The sequence below is a fragment of the Ascaphus truei genome, chromosome 1 (genome assembly GCF_040206685.1).
Source record: "Ascaphus truei isolate aAscTru1 chromosome 1, aAscTru1.hap1, whole genome shotgun sequence".
NCBI classification, from domain to species: domain Eukaryota; kingdom Metazoa; phylum Chordata; class Amphibia; order Anura; family Ascaphidae; genus Ascaphus; species Ascaphus truei.
Genome location: NC_134483.1, coordinates 160707574 through 160733758, shown reverse-complemented (window position 1 = coordinate 160733758; position 26185 = coordinate 160707574). Strand labels below are relative to the sequence as shown.

The 26185-nt window shown below is 42.6% G+C and overlaps 1 protein-coding gene across 2 annotated transcripts in view; it reads left to right on the top strand.

Annotated features, from left to right (window-relative positions):
- Positions 1–423: 423 nt before the first annotated feature.
- The window catches only part of SLC1A1 (solute carrier family 1 member 1), a 112449-nt gene continuing 86687 nt past the window's right edge, over positions 424–26185 (top strand). The window contains exons 1-2 of one of the 2 annotated variants that reach the window (XM_075596989.1): positions 424–554; positions 866–1073. In XM_075596989.1, the coding sequence (XP_075453104.1) occupies positions 983–1073 (91 nt within the window). In that variant the 5' untranslated portion in view covers positions 424–554; positions 866–982. The remainder of the gene's footprint in view (positions 555–865; positions 1074–26185) is intronic. The other variant, XM_075596998.1, reaches the window with a different exon arrangement.

The window sequence follows — 26185 nt, the reverse complement described above, 5'->3', positions numbered from 1 at the left end:
CAAAATGGTTGTATTTATGCCTTAAAAACTAAAATTGATAGATGCTTATTATTTCTTCAGTACCAAAAACCTAAGAAGAAGAAAGTGATGCATCACAAGACTGAAATGGTTTAAAACAACCCCCCCCCCCCCCCCCAATGTAGAGCTGTGTATAAAAAGTAGCCCCCGTCATTGGCTCATAGCTGCTGATGGTAACAAAGTTGAGCCAGTGATTTAGGGCACAAAAAAAGTCAGGGATGAAGGGGTTTATGTGAAATATATTCTGAAGCACTGAGTGCTCTATCATCAGCAAATCAAGCACTGATACAATTGAGGAATGAGATAGAGTGGCAGAAAATAGCTAATTAAATAAATGAGGGAATTACCACTGTTAAGGTAAACAATAAGGCAGGACAGGGCATAGTCCCCCTTCATCCAGAGCATGACTGATTGGGAGGGGTGACAGGGAGGAGGCTGTCAGACAGTGTGAGTCTGGCAGGTTTATGCACTCTTAGCATTGCCTCACAGTGCCAGCCATAGACTACAGAGCCAGTCCACACACACAGGAGTGTGAGGTATATATCCAAATATCCTTCTCTATGAGGTAGTATTATTATCAGAGAGGGGAGCATAATCCCTGACCCCCACATAGAGAGAGACTGATAGAGAGATTGAGATTGCCCCTGAGGCAGGCAGATCAGCACCCACTGACAGAGGCTGCCGCAGTGAGACAACCTCATACCGAGAGAGATAGAGACAGACATGGGCATAGGAAAGAGACTGCACTGAGACACCTGCACACAGACACAGGAGTAGATGTCTGCAGCGTGACACACACACACATGGTCAGTTCCCCTGGCATGCTCACACATTGCATTATCTCCAGCAGCTCCCGGATACAGAGCCTCCCTCACCCACTGGTCCCGCAGTGACATCCCCGGAGACTTCCCCACACCCGCAGCACCGGCAGCACCAGCAGCAGCAGCTGCTGCAACTCTGCAACATGGGGAAGAAACTGAACAGAGGCTGCGACTGCAAGCGGATACTCAGGAACAACTGGCTGCTCATCGCCACCGTTGTAGCTGTTGTTTTAGGTTAGTCTTCATGTATTATACATATCGAATATATCATCATATATATATATATATATATATATATATATATATATATATATATATATATATATATATATATATATATATATATATATATATATATATAGCTACATATATTTAAATGTATAGATACTGTATACAGTTGTATATACTATATATAAACACCCACACCCGCACACACACTGTGTGTGTATGGGCCTTAAAGCATAGACTGGAGTGTGCTTAGAGATTCATACACACAGTGTGCAGGGCTAGGCAGTGATACTTGTTTGTATTTTGCTTAGTGCCTGGTATGTACAATGTGTATTCTTGTGCAGAATATCTCCTGCAGCCTGCACAGAGCAGCATGTTATTACCTTCTGCCCAGTCACCACAAGCATATCTCTTATAAAGGGGAAGACAAGGCAGGATGATGTCAAACTGAAAAATTAAGAGGAAACAGATCTCTGCTGATTTAGTTATTTTTTTGTGGTTGTCATTTTTAATATTGGCTGCCTGGATCCTGTCTCCTTGGAAACAGATACGGGATAGATCACCAGCATAATAATCATTAATATATACCACGCATGCATTTATGACTCTCCAATTTTTTTAACTCTATTATTATTATTATGATTATAATCTTTTATCCATCATGTATTTCCTTGTAAAACAAGCTTGAGGAGTAGGTGTAGACATATGCAATTGTATAGTGTTACACTGTAGTTTCATTTTAATTAGGATTTATGACACATATTAGATGAAGTTATGGTAATGTCCTTTTTATGTTTAATATCAATATTTTAACACTTTGGATTACAACACATTCCAGTGCAATGCATTGCCAACCCATCCCCTCCCCCAGGTATCAAAGGGGTTAATTAGAATGACACCCCTTCAAACAGGACATGTATGAGTGATAATACAATAGGTGGACAAAGTACTTAAAACATATACAAAACTGTACAGACCATTTATTTCCCTCTCCTTAGATTATAGCAAATTCAATTAATAGTATATCATTTTGTCTTTGATAACTTTCTTAATCACAAAGAGAAACATCTGCATACCCTCCTAGGGTACCTGTTTAGCAGGTACAATGCACGTTTTTGGTTCCTGTTAGACCATCTGTATCTGTTAAACAGAATTGTTGTGCGTGTATGTGGTAAGCTGAAAACTGTAAGTTATGGGACATCCATAGGAATTGCTTACACGTGCCTCCATCCATTACAAGTAGAGGAAATACAATGGTACCTACTTTTATGAGCAAAATTTAGCAGGGCCTGCACTTGCTCAGATTTAATACCGTTTTATAGCATACTTTCAAGGTATCTTACCGGCTGCTTGAGATATTCTGATGTCCTACTGTATGTGCTTTGGTTGTACTGTACATAACCTGTCTTTGCAGGAACTGCTGTAATAAGTTAGTCATGAGGGTTCCATGATATACAGTATTTGGCTTCATAATGTTTACTAAACCAATCCAAGTGCAATTTTGTTTAGTGGGTCTGTGGAACACTTATTTTATGTCATGGCATCCACTTGGGTTCTCCCCTGTATATGGTGTATAAATTAAAAAAACATTGCACAGTAGTTTACTTCTTCCTTTTTTGTAGTAGTCCTAAATGCAGGTAATTATGGGTCTTAAAAAAGCTAGCTTTACACATTGCCATTGCTTGCTCTATATGCCGTGCCCCCGATTCAATCACCTACCCAAAAATGTCCCAACTCCCAAGCATCAAACAGGAACGCTTACATGTACAGTAGGTCTAGTTGGTGACCTGCATTAGTAAATGATATTTTTATAGGCTTGAGACACATAACCTGTTGGAGAAACCCCAGTTTAATATTTGCCACCACTGTATGTTGCTTGAAAGTTATTAAAAAAAGAGTCTCACTGGAGCTGAATGTATTTTCTGCACTGAAGATGAATTCATAGTATACCAGGGTGTGAAATCATGTTCTGTGGATGGCCTCCCTGTTATGCCAGGCAGGTGTACAGTTTCCTCTCCCAACAGCTTTGTATGATCTCCCGAAATTAACATTTGAATAATTGTCGGTATTTGCCATTTGCAGGTATTAGTCACTCATCCATTATATTTAATTTCTTTACAGTTCTTTAATAATGGTAATAGCCCATCTGTGCTTGGAGCAGAAGGAAGCCATAACACAGACCCCCGGCTATGGACTGTTGCCACTAAGGCCGACAATGCGTAATAAGGCAATACAGTTTATATTCACAGTCACAGTGACTTTACGTCAGGCTGGGCACTTTGTTTGGTACAGAGGGGTGCGTCAGAACCCATGGCGTAGTGGTACCCAAAAGCCTAACTAAAACACTCTTATAAAATCAGCCATCTGTTTTTTATTTTGAATTGTCTCCTTAAAAATGATAAGATCAGACTTAGCTAATAGGCAGCAAAATCACACAACATTGCAGCCATTTTTTTAACCATTCTAATAAAGTAACTAAAACATACAAATTAATATCCCCAGGGTGCTATAGCATAAATAAGATATGATTGTTAACCCCTTTGCTGTCAGGGGACGTGTAATGCTTTTGCCAACTCTCTGCTAGCAAAGGTGCTAAATGTGACATCAACATAAAGCACATGTACATATTTATCACACACACAAATATATATATATATATGTGTGTATATATTCATGTATAACCTGGCTGAAATAGGGAATCATGGGGCTAGTGATATTTTTTTACATAGTTATATGACTATCAAATCTGTGTCAGTGGAATAGATATCCACTAAGTATACAACTCTAGATACTTGGTACTTGGTAGTGTTGCTGAAAACATCATGCAGATTTTCTAAGTGTTTACATTTCGGGTCCTATGTATTAAGAAAGTGGTCTGCGCTGACACATTCACGTTAATCGATTATTTTTTCTGTGAGATGCAATGTGTTTAGTAAGTGAGCTTTTACTGCTGAAGAATTTGGTGCATGCTCCGCCGTTATTGTACGCTAACATACGTATAGGATGGTGGAGAAAACAAACGCAGAAAACAATAACCTGCGTCACCACGCACATGTACCTCTGCCCTAACTCTTCCCACTTGCTCCATAAATCCCTCATCTCGTCGCCGACAGATGCAGAAACACCTGTAAATGGCACAGGCTCATATTAATCAATGAGCACTGCCTGGCGCAGGTAGATTGCAGCACAAGTTGTGACAAAATAACAATTTAGCCTTTGATACATACAGTAGATCACATAGATTTGAATGCATGATATGCATTTAATGATTATGCTTTTGAACATTTAAATTCTGTATAAATGATAGAAAATATATTATGGACAGTTGGCCAAAAAAAAATTGATTGTCTGTGGGTTTTTTACAGAAAATATCGAGCATTGTACTAAAAAAATTAATTGCGGTTACTCTTTAGAGTTAACTCAAGTTCTTATGGAATTTTTTGGATTATGTAAATTCCTAGTTTAGAGTGTTAATCACATTTTATATCTATAAAATAATCAATTACGGGAATGTTCCTACCGTATATGTGTAAATATGTTTTCATGAAAAGGATATTCTCTAAATAGGTCAAATCCTTTGTTCTAATCCTTCATTTTAGTTTTAATATTTATGTTCCCCTTCCTTCTCATGCCTGCACCAAGGAAGGTTTAATGAACAGGAGAGGCAATCTGAATCATTTGTACCATACACCTGATTGTATCCATACAGGATAAGAGGTACTAGAGATGTGAAAACTTGTCCAAGTTTGGTTTTCTACATTTTTTCACCAAATGTTTCAAAAAGTTAGAGCATTCACCAAAAGTTTGCTTGATCTTGCATCGGGGGAAAATAAGCACATTTCACATGGTTCGCAAACTTAGGTGAAATGTTCGCACATCTCTACAGGCTCCCCCAACGTGAGATCAGTGGCAGACCTTTTGACGACTGGTCAATATCAACCACTTCCAGCTGAAGACTGCAGCAAGGCTGCGGAAAAGAATCGGCATCCGACTGATTAAAGGGAAAAAACTCCAGCGCTTACAATGTAGTTATTCTGCTGGATAAATCTAGTGTCGTTTTTTGCACCATTTTAACAGCCCGGAGACTTTGAAAACAATATATAACAATCATGCACAGATAAAGAAAAAAAATGCAATATGTTTCAATAAGGTTGACTGATCATTACAATTGAGAAGGAGCGGCTCAGTGAGTAAAGACACTGACTGATACTGAGATTGTTACAGGAGAGCCTGGTTCAATACCCGAAGTCGGTTCCTTGTGACCTTGGGCAAGTCACTTTATCTCCCTGTGCCCCAGAAATTGTGTTTCATTGGAATGTAATAAATAGATCTCACTGTCTCCCTTTGATGTTTTTTTACTAACATCCCAAAGTTTTACAAGTTATGCTTATTCTATTTGTTAATGCTTGTATTTAATTTGCTAATGTGGTGTGTGGATAGCTTTGCATAGCTTAGGCACGTGTAAGCAAGCCACTAATGTGTGAATGGATATCTTGAGTGTTATTGCAGTTGGGATATGTTCTCAGTTCCACTTTTGCATTGTGACTGATCCATTGGAATCCAACACATTCTTTATCACGGTTCCTGTAAGTGTGTGTGGGTGCTTTGCAGGTGCAACACATCAGTTTGAGTTTCGCTGTTGAGAAATAATTACTATCATTTTGAAAAACAAGATAAAGAATGGTAGCTAAAGCTCAGATACGTTGTATATTGTAAATCTGGATTTTGCTGAGCAATTTTGGATTGGGAAACCTTAACTTTTGTGCATAGAAATCATAATCACTTTGCTATCTGTTTGTTTTTTTGTTTTTGGTGAGATTATCCAGTAAAGAATAAATCTTCCTAGTGCAAAACAATTGAAGAATACATAGGTTAAAGGGTTAAAGGTGCATTTACCCTTTGGATGATATTTCTTTAACGGCAGATGGTTCTTGTGCTCACTACATCATTGTAGATTTTTTTTCTCGTGTTGTACCTACAGTATATTGTGTGTTGTGAAAAGTAGTCCCCAATCCTAGGTGTCTCCATGACAATCAGGAATGCTACATTTAAATCCTGTTTCTAATGTCTTGACTGCCTCTGAGAGAGAGAGAGAGAGAGAGAGAGAGAGAGAGAGAGAGAGAGAGAGAGAGAGAGAGAGAGAGAGAGAAAACTCATCTATACAACACTGAAATACCAATAATAACATTTGCATATTCATATTAGCTTGTTTGTCAATTTAAATTAATAATAGTAATAATAGCATGATCTTGTATAGCGCTGCTAGTTTTACGTAGCGCTTTACAGAGACATTTTGCAGGCACAGGTCCCTGCCCCGTGGAGCTTACAATCTATATTTTGGTGCCAGAGGCACAGGGAGATAAAGTGACTTGCCCAAGCTGACACCGGGAATTGAACCAGGTTCCCCTGTTTCAAACTCAGCAAAGTTCGACACAAATGGGAAATGTTGCAAGATTTGTGCATTTCGCAGATCTTTAGTTAAGAGAGAGTAAACACACCTTAAAAAATAAGTCATGCTTTGTTATTGGATTGCAACAAGGAAGCTGATTTGTTTATGCAGGAATTATGTTGTGAGAAGGTAGCTTGGAAACCAGGGGGAGGGAGGCACACTTACAATGTATTAAATGAATAATGTTGCAATATAACTGTGTACACGATTTAACATCTACATGGCATGACTGTAAAGTGACATTTGGTCGCTGCTATTTTGCCGTTAAATTAAGGGGATTTAGCGGTTAGAGTAGGAGGTTCATTTAAGGGGTTTTAGCAGTTAGGGTAGGGGTTAATTTAAGGGGTTTTAGTGGTTTGGGTGGGGATTTATTCAAGGGGTTTTAGTGGTTTGGGTAGGAATTAATTGAAGGGGTTTTAGCGGTTTGGTTAGGAATTAATTGAAGGGGGTTTAGTGGTTTGGGTAGGAATTAATTTAAGGGGGTTTAGTGGCTTGGGTAGAGGCTTAGAGTAGGGGGTTTTAGGGTGAGGATTAAGACACTCCCTCTTACCAGCACTTCCGCTTCCCCACCCCCAACCTCTCTCCCTGTCCCCATCTTCTCCATCTCTCCAGCAGCACTCTCTCTCTCTCTCTACCTCTCCCAAGCACCTTTTCTCTCCTCAGCACCTGCCCCTCCTCAACGCACCTCTCTCTCCCTGTCCCCAGCATGTAACTAAATAAAGAGCGCCAATTTGCTGTGAAATCTTTCTTCTATTTGTGGTTTTGTGTGCTCGCTGGATTCCAGGAATATGCACCACCCATCTCCTAACTGGGTGTTATAAAATACCTGAGATAGAGTCTTGAGCTGGTTAAGACAACACTCTTTTTTTATTGTACTCTGAAGAAATGTCCCCTGTGGCCAAGAGAAGAAGGAGCGATAGTGACAGGGGGTGAGGGGAAGATGTGTAGGAGCATGCGCTCTTGCAGGCAGAGGAGGTAGGTGATAGAAGTGAATGCAAGAATCAGTGGAGTTTGAATGAGTGCATAGAAAGGGTGAGGGAAGAAGAAAGGAGGAAATGTATAGAGAGTGGGGAGATTTGTGAGGTTTGTTAAAGGAAGAGAAAGTGTTAATAAGGAAAGATGTTGTAAAGTGATGGCAGATGAGCGAGATATTAATTTTCTACGAGGCTTATTCAAGGGAAGTCAATTAGTAAGTAAGCTCTTAAGAAGTATTAAAGCTCCTCCCTACCCACCCTCCTCTGGTACATTGCCTTGCATGGGCCCTTGTTATCTTGGGCCTACATTCCCAAAGATGTATGGTATAAAATGTCATGTCAACCTAAATAAAGTTGTTTCCTTACTGATCTCTAGATACAGTAATTTTCACATTATGAACGCACACACACATTTTAGACTTCAGGCATCATCTCTATGTCAGTCTTAAGAAAACAGAGTTTCACAAAATGTCTAACTTTATGGAGACAGTTTTAATGACATGCTTTGCCAATAATATCCATAGTGATCCATGAAACCTATCTATGTGCAATTATATTATAGTCCATAACGTACCTGAACAACGTGCAAGATGTATGATCTTTTGAGAGGGTTATTCATCTGAAGTCTATGGGGTTTAGCTGATGAGTGTAATTGAATTGAGGTAGGGAGTTGGAAAGTATGCAGTAACGACAGTGAACATTTCAGCATAAACTCCCTAACGTTATTCCTTGCACCTGGAGTGGTTTATTTTGCACAAAAGTGGTAAGATGGTAAATAACTCAGATTATATATGAGGACATTTTAGAAAGTCCTAATAATGCCAGTGACATCGCAACACTATTCCTTGTTTTTCTGGTTGCACCTTTGTGATTTCTTACACAAGTTTTATAGTGTGTTGCAATAGGTATTCTCATGCATATCAAGGGTGTGTACTCTGTTGCTCTTGGCAATTTTCTGAACACTATCAGACTTCAAATGAGCTGTGATTGTGCTTCACTTGTGTGGGTTTAAGTCAGGGGATTTATGTGTTGCTCCATTCAGGAGCTGCCGATGGTCCAGCTAGTTTGCATTCCTGCATTAACCAGACCATATGCCTAGGGTTTGCTTCTCATACGAGGCATCCGCACACTTTTTCATTTGATGTAAGATCTCACTTTTTGATGGGAAAGCTGATGAGCTAGGCAGTTTATCATTTTACAGGTTCATTATGTACAAGCGATGACAGTGTTATTATTAATAAGTTACAAAATAGACCATTGATGTCTACAGAGGGTGACAGGGGATTTGTCAGTCGTTTTTGCTCAAACCCAATGATTAGGTAGCAGACTTATTCATTCCCATACAAATCTTATGCTTGTTTTTTTTTTTTGTTTTTTTTACCTACTTCCGTTTAACAATTTTGAACACATCCCTATTGTCAGTGGGTTTTGTAAAGTACAATGACCACTCCCAGTGTACGCTGGATAAACATCTACTTAATTGTTTTTATTTATATAACATCTGATCGCGAATGTGTAGATAAATCAATTTCAAATATTTATACATTTGACATTATACATTTGACTCGCCCAGATCTTCCAGACCCTGAAGTATGGCATTTTCAACCCCACCTTCAAATTACCTGTGCAGAAAATGAAGCATGCAAGAGATACCTGGGATATATGCTAATAGGATATGCAAAGTATATTTAAATGACTCCTATTAGCATATCTCTAATGTATCTCAGGTGTGCTCCTTTTTTTGTGCAGGTGTTTCTCCACCTATGTTTGAAGGAGTATATAGCACTTGGGACTCTAATAAAATAGGATTCTTCCCCTCCCCCTGTTATCTTCCCCCTATCTATCCTCTCCCCATCTCCTTTCCCCCTTTCCTCTTCCACTTCCCCCCTTTCCCCCATAAGATGTTATAAAGGGATCTTGATGGTCTTTTTCTTCAGAGTAACAGAGAAAAAAACCTTGTGACACAGGCGTGAGTGGCAAGACAAAAGGGTATTGGCCAATTTAATGTTTATAATGCATCTTATTCGATACTAAATGTGCTAATTATACATGGATTGTTTATTAACTCCTTGCAGCACTGAGTTGTGGAACAGCCTTTTGTGCTTAAGGTATTTTTTAGCAGTTAGAACATTTCCTGACCATTATGTAATGGCCAAAGTTCAAGACATGAATATCATTATAACATTAACACTGGGGTTTTGGTTAGAATAAGTAAAGGTTTACAACTTCAGTGACAAATATTTACAAGAACAACACACTTTCTAGCAGCTCCTGACACATTTTAACTTTCTAAGTCAGTGTTGTTCATTTAATTATACCCTGAGTTTTTAAGATAGGCTTCATTTGGTAGCCTGAATTCAACATTTCCATCAATTATCAAACTTGAGCATGAACTGGTCAGGGCTTTGTGGAATTAGAAATATATATATATATATATATATATATATATATATATATATATATATATATATATATATATATATATATATATATATATATATATATATAATGTGTGTGTGTGTATATATGTATGTATGTATGTATATATCTATATCTATCTATATATATATATATATATATCTATATATAATAAAATCGAAATTTGTATGGTTGGTGCTAGATGTGGTGAATCTGATTGGTCCGTGGGTCTGCCCGCCCCCCCCCCCCCCCCCGCGACTCTCATTGGCCAAGAGGTACGCTCCACTGTGACACACACATAGACACACACAGACATTGGTCCCCGTGTCCGCCCGCCCATAGTCAGCCTCCCACACGACTCTCATTGGCCAAAAGGTACAGTGACATCACTGACACACACCTACTTCACTGTCACACACTCTCACTGACACACCATACCCCCAGAGAACCCCTGCGGAGTCCAAGGTAAGTTTCATCCATCTCACACTGTCACCTCTGTGTACACACACACACACACACACCTGAGACCATGCTTCACACACACTCACTGTTACCCCTGTGTACACACACACACTCACACACACTCACACCTGAGACCATGCTTCTTCACCTAATAAACACACACTCACTGTCAGCCCTGTGTTGGAATCTACATTTTCCAATATTAAGTGGCTGCTGTGAGTATCTCCTCACTAACTGTCATTTAATGCCTAAACTTATTGTTATTTATTTGTTTCACTGAAAAGGGAATAAAAAAAACATATGTTTTGCATCTTTATGTAGAAATTAATCTGTCTTTACACAAAATGGCTGCTGTGAGAATCTCCTCACTAACTGTCATTTCATGCCTACTTTAATTTTGGCTCCGCCCCTTATTGACATTCGACCAATCAGAACTTCCCACAAAACTATTTCACACAACCATAAGTAATACATTTAACACACTTTCACAGGTCGCATCAATTTATTTTATCAATTTACATCACAGGCAACATATTCATACCCCCCATTCAACTAATTCCTACAAACATGCCCTTCAATTTCAAACGCCTACAATTTCCACTGAGACTCGCATTTGGTATCACCATCAACAAATCACAAGGACAATCAATCAATCACACAAGGACAATCAATCAAGTGCACTGGTATAAACTTACAATAAACATGTTTATCCCATGGACAGTTATATGTGGCATGTTCTATACTCCTTACATTCCGAGCAACGCCGGGTCTCTCGGCTAATATATATATATATATATATATATATATATATATATATATATATATACTGCACCTGGCGTAACATACACCAATCTAGCAAATCTTAAATGTTATTAATTATACATTCACAAATGTTCAATCAAAGATTTCTCTAAAGACACAATTGTCAATTTCTGGGTCCTTTTCCGACACTACACTAAGTGAATCAAACAATATGACTCTCAGTAGAGTAACATATAATTGTCCATGACTACAAATAGGCATTTTATCAAATGTATGACCTTGTGACTTATTGATTGTCCTTGAAAAAAGCCAAACGTATGGGAATTTTTTTCCGTTTGAAACTGAATGGCAAATTTGTGTCTGATGGAATGAGTGGGATTCCCTGAATAAGTGCTGTGTCTGAGTTTGCTGCACCAATCAAATTTTCTTTGATTATATGTGTTTCTATTCGAGTAACAATAAGTCTTGTACCATTACATAGTCCCCTCAATGGCATTAGGTTTCTATAGAGCATGATAACGGCTCCTACTTTACATTTCAGTTCATGAGGAGGCATTCCTGTTTGATTAAGAATGTTTAAGAATGATTTGGGAATACAAGTTGATCAGCAGTATCATCACTCACAATAGTATCCAACACTTTTGAAGACCACTTCACCGCAATTAATATGGCTGAGTACTTTATTGTTGAGATCAAGAGAGTCCTCGTTTGTAACACTCAGCATTGTTCTTCCTTTAAGTTGTTCAGGAGTAACAGTAGAAAAGTCGTACAGAGATTGCTGCAGACATCCTTTGCTCTTTTTTGTGCATGTCGTATTCAATCAGTGTTTAATTGTTGGGTTCTTTCTTGTCTCATGCTCTCCGTTGTCTGTCATATTGTATGTAGTTCAGAGCTCTTGCCTCTGTATCAATTTGATTAAGTTCAAACCATGCTAGAAGCATAGTTTTCCCCCTCAGTTCTCGACGTAAAGCTTCTTCTTTATGACCTTCACGAAAGAGGACTTGTTGCTGATCTGGCATACAGTATGAACAGCTAATCGTATAATTGCGTGTGATTTCTCAGACATCGCTTCCGGAGCACTAACATATCTTCCGTCAAGAAAAGTATTTTGTCATGTTCAAGAACACCATTTGCTGACTCTTTTTGGAGTTTAACGGATGTAGCGTCATGTCCTTTCTATACATACGTTTATAGATATTTTACACTTTTAACAGATGCACACACTTCCACATTGATAGAACAATATAGAGGACTGTTGGATGCGGTAGAAGCGAGAGCTAAAAATCAGAACTTAAGAGCATGAAAATTATTGTTCTCCCATATACATTTCAAGGAAGTCCAACATATATCCAGCAAAACGATCAGGAAGCAATTGGAATAGTGCGAACATTTGGAAAGCCGGACCTCCTCGTAACTTTTACATGAAACCCTACTTGGTCTGAAATTGTATCTCATTTTCTCTGTTGTCTGTAATATTGTACCTTGATCCATCACTTGGCTAACTTAAACATTCTACTGTATATATTTCACAATTTGAAATGTTCTTTTACTGCATGGGATATGGAGTGAATGAATGTATAACTTGAAAAATTGACCCTTCCTTGAATGGTAGTTTAAATAGCGTTAAATGCACAACCAGATCTTTTGGACAATCCACCCCTCTCAAAAAAACATATTTATGGAAGAAATAAAAAATAGAAAAAAAACAAAACATAGCGTAATATTGCTTTATAATTGAAACCGGGTACAGGGAAATCCTAATTCCATTAGACTCCCATTGAAAACAACTTAAAACAGCATTTTAGGAACAGTGGTTGTGGCGAGCACAACAGTTCTCACCACACAGCTCCGACGCCGGTCCGCTACTTCTGCATCACGTGCCTATCTCGCAATACCACGGCTCTCCTGGTCTCAGGATGCTAGTAGATTGCAGACTCCGGCAGTGTTGTCCAGTTTTATCAATTCCACCTTTATTGTTTCTTTGATTTTTTCATAGTATTTTTAATAAGAATTTTATCTTTTTTTATTGAGATTTGTTAAGATTTCAGATTCATAACAGACTTTATTAATATTTTATTTATAGAAATATTATATTTTGTTTATTTAGTATTTACATTTATTCCAATCGGATCTGGTCTTTTTTTAAAGTATATATTTTTACCTTTTAGAAAAGTGATGTGTATTTTTTTACCTTTGATGGTTTGTAATACTAGTTCATTCTACTGTATATTTCATTGTTTATCTTCTATGTTCTCTTGCTAATTTTTTCACATTTATGGGGTTCAATTATGCCTCATTAGGCTCTACCAATCAGGATTTGCTATTGGATCTATAAGTATTCATGGCTACCTCCTTAGGGCACACCATTGATGAAGTCAGCACATCAGCTGATGAAACGTTGGGCTTGCGTGATCACCGTTCAGCTGTGAGGATTCCTTTGGCTGGGGCTGTTTGGAGGCAGAATGAAGCATGCAGTTTCATTTCTACTGGCGGCAAAATGAATAGCTATATTGCTGGGAGAATAATCATTAGGTCTGGTTTATGCTTATGGGCAAGTAGCCCCTACTAACATCGTTGGGCTCCTGTACCTTCCGGTTGGTGAATGAAGACAAGGAATACACGTGCTTTTCCAGGATCAGCTCATTCTGGCCTCCCTGCTGTGCACCTGAGGGGCTTAGCTGACGGGTTATATGTACACCTTCCAGGATCATCTACCTTTGCTGTGAGATTGATGAGATTGTTCCTATACCCATATCTCCCTGCAAGTGCTCTCTTTTACTACCATGGGACTGGTTACATCAGCGGTGCACAAACTGGCGGGTGCTAGATTTTCTGGGGGGGGGGGTGGCGCAGTTATAGAGGTCCCACGCACTCCCACCAGGCATTTAAATTAAATGCCGGGGGACCGTGCAAGGCTTCTATAATACACTCAACTTCCCTTCCAGCGACGCGTCATCCTGGTAACCCGGCTTTAAATGACGCCGAGGGGTCACGTGACATCACGTTACCATGGCAACATGACATCACATGACCATGTGCGTCATTTGACACCGGGGTCGTGCACGGGAGAGGGGGGCCCGAGGTGCCGAGGAAAACAGGCAGGTGGGCGCACGGGGAGAAGTTTGCACACCCCTGCGTTACATACTGACACTTTTCTATCAATACTCTCAGTCAGGATTTAGCTAGCATTGTGCTACATATTATCCATTAACCTCCACCTGCCTATTGCATTTTTTTCCAGCTATTTATTTCCAGTGATTCTTCACTTTGATATCACTTATCCTCCTTCATTGGATGTTTTTTCAGCATTTGATCGGACATTTCATGGTTTCTTTATATGGATTTTTATACATTGTGTTTTGTTATATGATCATTGCCTCCTATGTTATGTTTGTCAATTCAATGTTATAGGGACTTTGCTTTCCCGGTTTTTTATGAAACTTGCCCATATTAACCTTTACTATCAGAGGTTTGCGGTCTTTTCTTTTTTCCTCACATGGATTAGGTTTGTCCTCATCAGAGCAGCGCTCCCCTTTAGTACATGCCTCCCCCTTGATCACTTCATATTTTTGTTTTACTTATTTGATTGGACACTTTATCACGTTTTTATTATTTCTATACATTTAATTGAGCGCTGGTTCTCTTTTTTCTTTTCACAATATATCTATATATACATTATATACATTATATATACATAATATAAATACATATACAGTACACTAAGCTTACCCCAATGAAAGCATGATATTGTGAATTCTGTGCTCTTTATGGGCGTGGTGTATTTGGAGCTAGGCTTGCAGGACCACATTTGAAAAGCTATTAATATATCTGTAAGACGATGCATGCAGAGGTGAAGACAAGAGACTTGCTTAGCGAAATATAACCCCCTGGGCTACTAATTCCCTACCTAACACATAAGCCCTGGTACCAGCGCAGGCAGTGTTAGGGTTAAATCTACGCCCTGCTGCATTAAACAGCTCCCTTGAGTGACAGGGGGGTTGACCTTAGGCCTAGGTACTGGCCTGCCAGGTCTAAGACCTGGCGCCCCTCCCCTGGTAACAAAAAGGGTTTGCAGCTCCAAATTTAGTTGTGGTTTGAGAGTTATTAGAAGTGTGGAGCCAGGGCTCTGGTTCACCTTTTATCCCCTCCCTCAGGGGAGTGGGAGAATATAACCCATACTCCATTAGGGAGTGTGGGAGACAGGGAGAGACTCCTATGGCCTCAAGCCCTTGGGGTTGACTCCAGGTACACAGAGCAGAAAGGGTATGCTGTGTACTGTGATGTCTCCTCAATAAAGATCAAGTTATGTTTTTACTCCTGCCTGAGGCTGCAGTCTTTCAGGGGGAGGGAAAGAAGTTTTTGGCAGGGACTGCACCTATTCCTGATAGGCCCTGTTTGAATGGAAGCGCTGCACCGAAGAAGATGAGAGCTACAGATCCCAAAAGCCTGTCCTGTTCATCCCCAAATACCATCGGCGGAAGCTTAGGCCCTTCTGTAAACCTGCAGGTGAGCCCCACAACACCAGGTAGTAGTGAATCTCCCTTAGGGGTGGGGGAACACCGGATTCAATAATGTAGGCTTTTATTCAGCCAAAGTTTCATCAGCATGAAATACAGGCTTTTCCTAGCCAACGTTCTTGTAAGAATTCTGCTCGTTCCGTACCGGGTTTTGCTGCAGTTCGGGTTTTCCGAGTTGCCTGCCCTTTTTGCTCAGTTCGGCCATTTTGTTTACCGGCAGCCTGCTGTATAATGCTGCAGTTCCTAGTGGGAGTCGCCAAGCTTGGTTCTAAGTTTTACAGCTCCTGTTGGTTTTCGCTGTCATGCCTTTCCTTTTGTGGTTTGGATTCACTTGTTGCTGACCCTGGACCCGGACCCCGACTTCGTTGCTTTCTGCCGGCCCTGACCTTTTGCCTGTTGCCTGGACTCTGCACCACTGCCGCCAGCCCTGATCTCCTGGTTGCTTACCGACTACGGATACCCTAGCAGGACTCTGTCCCTGGGCTCTGGTCGGTTATTCTACATCCTGCGTGTCCGCTTCCTGATTCGAGGCGAGCACCTTTACAGTTCCGCTTCCCCAGCGTATTAATGTCCAAATATGTCTATAGATAGCTATATAGATACCTGGTGTCCCTAAGCATCACTTAGGACACTCCCATATGGCCTGCACGCTCTATTGTCAATGGCATCAATGGCATCAATGACAAGCAAATGTGGTCTATATGCAAACCAGAGAGAGAGACAAACGGTTCCCTTTCCTGCCTTGTAAACCCTTGCTACGCTCAGCTGGGCTCAGTAGTCCTGCCTTCCTCCAGGCATAGTTACATAGTTACATAGTTACATAGTTACATAGTTACATAGTAGATGAGGTTGAAAAAAGACTTCCGTCCATCAAGTTCAACCTATGCTAAATTTAGACAACAGATACTTTATCCTATATCTATACTTACTTATTGATCCAGAGGAAGGCAAACAAAAAACCCCAGAGTCCAATGATATCTCATAAGGGGAAAAATAAATTCCTTCCTGAGTCCAAGAATTGTCAATCGGATTAATCCCTGGATCAACATCCCTTCCCATGTATACTTATTTGGTATATCCCTGTATACCTTTCCCATCTAAAAAGATGTCCAACCTTTTTTTGAATAAATCTATTGTATCTGCCATCACAGTCTCCATGGGTAATGAATTCCACATTTTAACTGACCTTACTGTAAAGAACCCTTTCCTTGGTTGCTGGTGAAATCTCCTTTCCTCCAACCTTAAGGGATGGCCCGAGTCCTTTGTACTGCCCGTGGGATGAATAGTTCTTTTGAAAGCTCCTTGTACTGTCCCTGAATATATTTGTATATAGTTTTCATATCCCCTCTTAGACGCCTCTTTTCTAATGTAAATAAATCTAATTTAGCTAGCCTCTCCTTATAAGTTAGATCAGGGGGGCGCAAACTTTTTTCCCTGCGCCCCCCTGCCGGCTGTCCCCTCACTCCCGCGCCCCCCCAACCCCAACTTACCCTCGCACCGGCGTAATGACGTCACGTTGCCATAGCAACGTGACGTCACATGACCTCGCAGCGTCATTTTGACGCCGCGTTGCCATGGCGACGCCGGGAGGAAGCCGCCGGAGCCACGGGTAAGTATGGTTTACAGAGGCCCTGCAGCTCCCCCGGCACTTAATTTAAGTGCCTTCGGGAAGCGCGCGGGGCCTCTGTAAACCCCGCGCCCCCCGTCGGCAGTCTCGCGCCCCCCCTGGGGGTCGCGCCCCACAGATTGCGCACCGCTGAGTTAGATTGTCCATCCCCTTTATTAATTTGGTGGCTCTTCTCTGCACTCTCTCTTGTTCCATAATGTCTTTTCTTAGGATTGGTGTCCAAAATTGTACTCCATATTCTAGGTGTGGTCTTACTAATGCTTTATAAAGGGGCATAATTATGTTTACTTCCTTTCCATCCATTGCCCGTTTGATGCAAGATAAGATCTTGTTTGCCTTTGCAGCTACTGCATGACTTTGGGCACTATTGCTAAGCCTGCTGTCTACAAGCACTCCAAAATCCTTCTCCATCAAGGATTCCCCCAATATATCACCATTTAATTTGTAAGTCGCCTTTTTATTCTTGCATCCCAAATGTATAACCTTACATTTATCTGTATTAAACCTCATCTGCCATTTACCTGCCCACGTTTCCAGTCTCTCCAAGTCCTTCCGAAGAGAAATGACATCCTGCTCTAATTCTATTACCTTACACAATTTAGTATCATCAGCAAAGATGTAGACTTTGCTCTCAATGCCAACCTCAAGGTCATTAATAAACAAGTTAAAAAGCAGGGGTCCCAGTACCGATCCCTGAAGTACTCCACTCACGACTTTAGCCCAACCTGAAAAGGTTCCATTTATGACAACCCTCTGTTGTCTGTCCTTTAACCAGTTTTCAATCCAGGTGCATATATTATTACTGAGTCCAATTTTCTTTATTTTGTACACCAACCTCTTGTGTGAAACCTTATCAAAAGCCTTTGCAAAATCTAAGTAGACCACATCAACTGCATTACCCTGGTCTAAATTCCTACTTACCTCCTCAAAGAAACCAGTAAGGTTAGTTTGGCATGATCTATCCTTCATAAATCCATGCTGACTATTACTAATAATGTTGTTTTCCATTAGGTATTCCTGAATATTATCCCGTAATAAACCTTCAAGTAGTTTCCCCACTATTGAAGTCAGGCTTACAGGTCTATACTGTAATTTCCCGGTTTTGATCTAGCTCCCTTTTTAAATATAGGCACCACATCTGCTTTACGCCAATCTTGTGGTACTGAGCCTGTGGAAATGGAGTCCTTGAATATTAAATATAATGGTTTGGCTATTACTGAGCTTAACTCCTTGAGAACTCTTTGACGTATGCCATCGGGGCCAGGTGCCTTATTTACTTTAATTTTTTCAAGTCGCTTATGAACTTCTTCCTCAGTTAACCAATTGTTCATTAATATGGAGGTTGTGGCTTCCTCCTGCGGCACTACTATTGAACTTGATTCTTCCCTGGTAAACACAGAGGCAAAGAATTTGTTTAATACATCTGCTTTTTCCTTATCTCCAATAATCTGCCTGCCCATCTCACACTGAAAGGGTCCTATACCTGGCCGACACCCAATAGCTCTAGCTGTTGTTGACCGGTTTGCCCCTGTTACAATATCCAAAAATGATAACGCTAAGTCGTTAAATAATGTTCAGTGTTACATGGCTTGGTATTTTCAATGTATTAAAACCTCAGTACAGGCATACCCCGCTTTAAGGACACTCACTTTAAGTACACTCGCGAGTAAGTACATATCGCCCAATAGTCAAACGGCAGCTCACGCATGCGCCTGTCAGCACGTCCTGAACAGCAAAGTTGCACTCCCTACCTGCACCGAAGCTGTGCGCAAGTGGTGGAGACTATAGAGCCTGTTACAAATGCGTTATTTACATCAGTTATGCACGTTATATGATGATTGCAGTACAGTACATGCATGGATAAGTGGAAAAAAGGGAGTGCTTCACTTTAAGTACATTTTCACTTAACATACATGATCTGGTCCCATTGCATACGTTAATGCGGGGTATGCCTGTATATAACTCTGGACGGGAGAGCTCAGATTAGTACAGCAGTTTTATTTCCCCCCAGGATTTATTACTTACTGTACATCTCATTAGCTTATGGACCATTTACTAAGTGGAGCTTATTTATGTCTGTGGATACAACATGACATCCAAAAGGTTAACCTGTTAGATCAGTTTGTCCTTTTAAGTTACACTTAATGGTGCAATACCACATAATCGGCCAGAAAACAAAAATGTAACAGTCAAACTAGTTTGCCTGAAGATCTATAACAATGCTCATAGCAATGATGCGTCTGCTTTAGTTTTCTTTGAAATTAGTTTTACAAGTTGAATTTCTTAGTAGCTTCTAAATATGGAAGTGTTTGTCAATCAAGTGTTTTCTTTACCCTTATCTTATCCTCAGTGAACCAATTTAAAGGGCAGATGGTGATGGAGAGGTGGCTGACTGTACTTGCACTTGCTGTACACACAGAGACATCAGACAATAGGGAACAGTCAGAAAAAATGAAACCCCTCCCAAGTCAAACTTTCAAAAAAAATTTATCTCAAATATCTATACAGTAGGTGTCAGATTTGAGTAAAAAAAAAAAAAGTGTATTAATCACCCAGATGGGAATCCTTAAATCTGTCACCAGAATTATTTCAGTTTGGTCCTAGGAGAGATTGCCTCATTAATCAAACAATTAAGGATATACCTTGTTTTCTCAAGAGGATACAGGATAACAGTTCAGGGCAAGCTGTCAATTCATAGATGATACTGGGGGTGTAGTGAAACAATAGTGTAACGGTTGTACCCTCACCCAATCTCATATTGGCCCCTATGTTAGGAAACTGTCCCATGTTACATGTAATGTAGTGTGGTGCACCTGCTGGCTTACAGGACTCCTGAGTCTCCCGCTTGATGGTATAGGGGAATACACGAGGACTGGCTCGTGAAGTAGTGCTGAGATCTACTCACTTTTGGTGCAGTGGCTCCATCTCTTCCAGGTCCCCACGACAGCAGGGAGGAGTCTCTGGAAGAGAACCACTGGGTGCAGCTTCTCCCTGAATTGGGTCAGACAGTCACACACTGCAACTCTTCTCTGCAGCACATCACACAGAACCTTGCAACTGACACAGTGAACAGACACCTAACTTTAGGAAGTGATGCGTAATATATAGCTCCAGTAGGCACCACCCCTGTATCACTGTAAGTGGACACAGAGCATGCTGTCACTTCCTTTGCTACACACTACACCTCACAGGGGATGAGGGCAAACCTCATGATTACTCCTGGCAAACCTGCCCTCTTAACAGGGTTTACTGCACAGGAGGAGAGAGGCATGTAACCCCAAAATTACACAGGGCTACATTCTCCCTCTGGTGGATCCAATGGTCCCCACTTGGTCTTAAATTTGCGGAGCCTTCCTTCAAACGGGCAACTGCAAAAATACACAAAAACACAATATATCAACACAGGAATACATTTGTGCACACCATACATAATTACTGTACCCCCAACTTCCACAGATTACTCCTGAGGAGAATCCAAACATCAGTAGTAATGTCTGGGGTCAGGCTTCTTAACTTCTCGCCCATTGTGATCAATCACTGTGAAACTATAGCATCTAGGTGGCCCATTTTCTGGTCTGTATTCCATTTTGTTCATATAAATGTTCCGCCCAACACTCAAAATCCTCATTAAATAACATATTCTAGACTCTGTTCTGTGCTCAGAATAGCTAGACTTGGACTTGATGTAGTCCTCCACAGCTTCCCTTAGCCAGGTACTCCTATTGTCCTCTATCTCCTGCATTAGAGGTTCGGGCACATAAGGATATTCCAACCCATACGATTGCTTATATCGCGCTACTATAGCCCTCTCAGCCCTGCTGATCCTCACTAATTTCTTATTCCCTGCTTTGCCTGGCAGGACCCAGGACAGTGGTTCTTCAGGGGCAATAACATAATAAAGTATAGATGATCCCCTCGGGGTGACTATTCCCTTCTGGATTTCATCCCACCTTCTTACTAACTCCTCATGGCATTCCTCAGCTGAGTATTTGCCCACATCCCACCAGTGGTCAACTACATCTCCCCGCATTAATACAAATCTGGTTCGGTCTAACCACTCCGAATACCCTTCATACAATGGAGCCCACCACTTGGTACTATGCTCCAAGGACTGCTCCTTCACTGCCAATGCAGTCTCAGACTCCTCAGTCTCTCCACCAGACGAGACACCCGAAGTAGTGTTTGAACGGGTGGCCGTCCCATAACGTTTTTGCCTGCCCCTTACAATATGTGTATAAGTAGTGGGGTTCAATTTCGGGGATGTCACAGCAGATATTACTTCCCTCCCGACCCCTCATCGGACGTAAAACAGTCCCCCCAGTCCATGGCCGACACAGGCCGTTCCTCCGACGTGTCCCGTGACTCCCCAGACCACCCTTGGCTCGATCGGGACCCGAGGGAGACGTGACAGGGGCAGGGTAGGGGCAGTGGCCTTGGGCAAAGGGAAGGGGGGAGTGTCCTTACGTTGCGGGATTATGATCAACAGCTTGGCTATGCCGCGACCCGTGGTAACATTGGGCAGAGCAGGCTCACCCTTCTTCTTGCTGCCCCGACTCTTTACCGCTTGCCGGTATCTGTCCATGTCCTCCTGGGACAGACTGGTGCTGATCAACTGCAGTGACAGATGCTTCCGGTCGGCTCCGCTGTGGCTACCGGAAGTGACATCATCATTTCGCGGGAAGATCCGCCATCTTGGGTGGGGTCCCCCACCGGAATTTCCTCCTCTATTTCGACGTCCAGCGCCGGATACTCGATGTCGCTCCTCAGCTCCGCTTGGGCCTTGGTCGGGCCTTTCTCTTCGGCCGCCTCCATCGGAGCCTGTGGGAGGTAAGAGGGTATCTCACCACTCCGCTGGCTTGCCATGAGGTCCTCTTCTTCCGACACGCTGGGAGTCGCCACGGCCGTGGGACTCTTCCGCTGCTCCGGCTGCACCAGCGCATGCTGTCGGGGAATCTCGATACTCAGCTCCTCGAGACCACCGGTGAGTAGCTTCTCTTTACTTTCAGCACCGCTATAGTGGCCCGCCGGTAGGCGCATCACCACCGATGCACGGCTTCCGTTCTCATCGTCCGACGAGGCGGACGTCAATGACGGTAAGGGTACCTCCGCAGGGGACCGACAGCGAGGTTCCAGGTTCTCACTGCGGTTGCAGGCCTCAGCGCCATCCTTCTTAGGCACCATCGTTAGTAGCGATCCCCATTCTCCAGGATCGACCTCTCTCTTGACCCTTGACAAGGCCCCAGACGTCTGCATGGCTGTATCTCCTCCCGCCTCTGTGGCATGCCCTGGCACGAACGGCTCCACGGCCCATAAGTAATGGATGCCACATTGGGGGAATCTCGCCGTGGTGCTGGCTTCTCCGCCCGGTAGCCTGCACTGCATACACAGGCGCCGCAGTATTTCTCTATCACCCGTCTTCACTACCAGGAAGCCTCCTGGAAGCTGGTACGGTTGTATGTCGAAGTCTGCCATGACACAATTAGTAGTTGCGCTGGGTAAGGGAGACACATGGCACTGCAGTCTCTCTTGCTCACCAGCTCTTCGCAACTGAGGGACAGGAAGTGCACATCCGGCTCCTCCCTCAGTCAGTTCCGTCTTCCATTGGCAGATGCAAGGACCCCTCCCTCTGGTGGAGATTAGAGGAGGGTCCCACAGCTTCACATCATAACCCAGAATCGGCTCCGAGCCTGTCACAGTCCAAGAGGGCGCGGCCACGGCTTTCGCGCCACTTCCCCGATCAGGGTGGGGTTCTTTCTTTCGCGCCTCTCCCGGCCACTTTCTTGCAAAATTATTTTCTGCACACAGCCCACGCGGTCTCCCAGGGAAGCGGGAGCCGCCATTTTGGATCGCTCTGCAATCCCTATTAGCAGCAGTCGTGACTTGAGTAGTCACCGCCTGGCAATCAGATACTCCCTCAGCATTCTCACACATAATCGCAATGTCCTCACAGCTATCCTCCAGGGTTGCACCCCGGGAATTTAGGCATGACAATAAAGGCGCGGCTACTGCTTTCGCACCACTCCACAGCAAATTTGCAAAAGTCATTTCTGCATTTTGTACCTCCGTGGTGCACACAGCACGTGTGCTTCCCTTCTCTGGTGCGAACCGCCATTTTGGACTCTCCACACCGCGCGGGACATCATCACTTATAGTCGCCATCTTTACTTTTCTTTTGCAATCGCACATGGTGCTCCTCTGCTGGTGCTCGCCATTTCGATGCAATAAAGTATGCCAGTGCACCTCTACATGTATCTCAGTGTGTCTCTCTCAGATGTATGCATTACCTCAGGCTAGGCTAACTCTTTCTGTGTATGCTGTACACGATCTCAGTCCAGTATGTGCTCTGTGGTTAGTAGTCTGGTTACTGGCTAGAGTACTCTGGGCTTCTCCATGCAGTACTTAGGGCGTCACCTACTGTTGGCCACACCTAGCGCAGGCCCTCCCCGGAGTTCCTGACCCGCGTTAACCAGGCTACCCCTAAGGCATGGCGTCCTATGACTAGCTGCCTCAAGGTGACTAGAACAGCAATAGCCCTGTCTCCAGATCTACTTTACTCCATTTCAGGCCCTAGGGTGTGCTTTGCGAGCAGCCATAGTACTCCTGACTACCCCTAGGCTTCCTTCCATTCCGCAGCACTTTCCTGGTAGCATACATGTTCCTTTCCTCAGTCAGCCTAGCTAAAGCCTGTCCTGATGATCTCAGCAGCGCCTCCAAAAATGTAACGGTTGTACCCCCACCCAATCTCATATTGGCCCCTATGTCACCAGAATTATTTCACTTTGGTCCTAGGAGAGATTGCCTCATTAATCAAACAATTAAGGATATACCTTGTTTTCTCAAGAGGATACAGGGTAACAGTTCAGGGCAAGCTGTCAATTCATAGATGATACTGGAGGTGTAGTGAAACAATAGTGTAACGGTTGTACCCCCACCCAATCTCATATTGGCCCCTATGTGAGGAAACTGTCCCATGTTACATGTAATGTAGTGTGGTGCACCTGCTGGCTTACAGGGCTCCTGAGTCTCCCGCTTGATGGTATAGGGGAATACACCAGGACTGGCTCATGAGGTAGTGCTGAGATCTACTCACTTTTGGTACAGCGCCTCCATCTCTTCCAGGTCCCCACGACAGCAGGGAGGAGTCTCTGGAAGAGAACCCCTGGTTGCAGCTTCTCCCTGAATGACTCAAGTCTCAGGCAAAAAGGTTCTTTCAAACAGGGCAATCTTTATTGACATCTTCACTGGCAGACTGCCCATCATAGCAGCCGGTCTTTAACCGCACATCATCAAGGCTGCCCACCTCAAGGAAGTCCCTGGACACCACTCCTAGTCAGGGCCCTAGAAGCTGTCCTAGCTCTTCCCTTACTCTCTAATTGAGTATGGGGAATAGTCTGCCCACCTCTCCCCAAAGGGAGGGCCACAATCCTTGCCAGAGCCCTGGCACTGTGTTGGGTCAGACAGTCACACACTGCAACTCTTCTCTGCAGCACATCACACAGAACCCTGCAACTGACACAGTGAACAGACACCCAACTTTAGGAAGTGATGCGTAATATATAGCTCCAGTAGGCACCACCCCTGTATCACTGTAAGTGGACACAGAGCATGCTGTCACTTCCTTTGCTACACACTACACCTCACAGGGGATGAGGGCAAACCTCATGATTACTCCTGGCAAACCTGCCCTCTTAACAGGGTTTACTGCACAGGAGGAGAGAGGCATGTAACCCCAAAATTACACAGGGCTACAATAGTCTCAATGTCTTAAGAAGAAGCAGAGACCCCAACATGGGACCACCATCTCCACGAGGGGTGTTCTGTGGTGTCACTGTCCCCACACCTCAGATAATCAGAAGACAGGTGCGGGAGGCTATCCAACGTTAAGCGGGCTACGTGCAGGAGGCACAGGTAACGTGCGGTGTCTCCTACACATAGCCAGGAGTTAGAAGTAGGTGGGGTTTAAGGGTATACAGTACAGGGAGCAGGGACAGCAAGGCAGAAATATTTTGGAGAAAGTTCCTGCCTTGCTGTCTCTGTCCCAGGTCGACAGTTACCTCGCCTTTATACCGCATTGAGATGGAGTTATGGATGTGCCCCTGCACCAATGAGAACTTGCAGACATCTTTTTTGGGTGATTCTGATTTCACCTGGTTTGCTTGCATATGTGCCTCTGGCTCTCCCTAAGTATATGCACCGTCCTCACCATATAATTTTTACCTATACCAATTTAGGTGAGCGGTGTTACAGTAGGTCTTTCTGTTGTGCGAACTTGCAAACAATACAGATTTTTGCTGTAGACACTGCCCCAGAAATCCCCCCTTTTTTTTAGTGAGAGGCATGTTTTCCTAGTTTTGCTTCTGCTCCCATGGATGTGTGGTATGTATTCTATGTTAGACTCGTTAGAATGGCTCTCTCGTGAGTCACAATGTCCTATTGTGGTTCATACAGTAGTCTCCATTTCTACTTGATTTTAATTCATAGCTAAAATACACTTTTCCAAACTACAAGAGAGCAAAACCTTTGCGCTGTATCTTTTCCTTATCCATTTTCTTGGTTGTCCTTTCTCCTTGTAAACTTTTGAGAGTTCCTTCTTTGTAATAGGAATTTAAAATAGCAGAATGCAACCTACCTATTAAAGTTCAACAGTTATTCTGAATGCCAATATCATCATTCACAAAGTACTGTGGATGTAGCCGTGAATGCATTAGGGATTTACTAACATAACACAGGATCTTTTGCATTGCCATGAGTTTATGCTCAAGTGCTCTCGGGACATCTAAATGCGTCAACAATGCAATCAAACGGAGGAGGCTTTAGCAAATGGACTTAGTTGCTATGACACAAATGCTGAGAACATAAAAAGGAGACGTGCCCCACCCCTGACCTTTCCATTCTAACATGCACAAGAA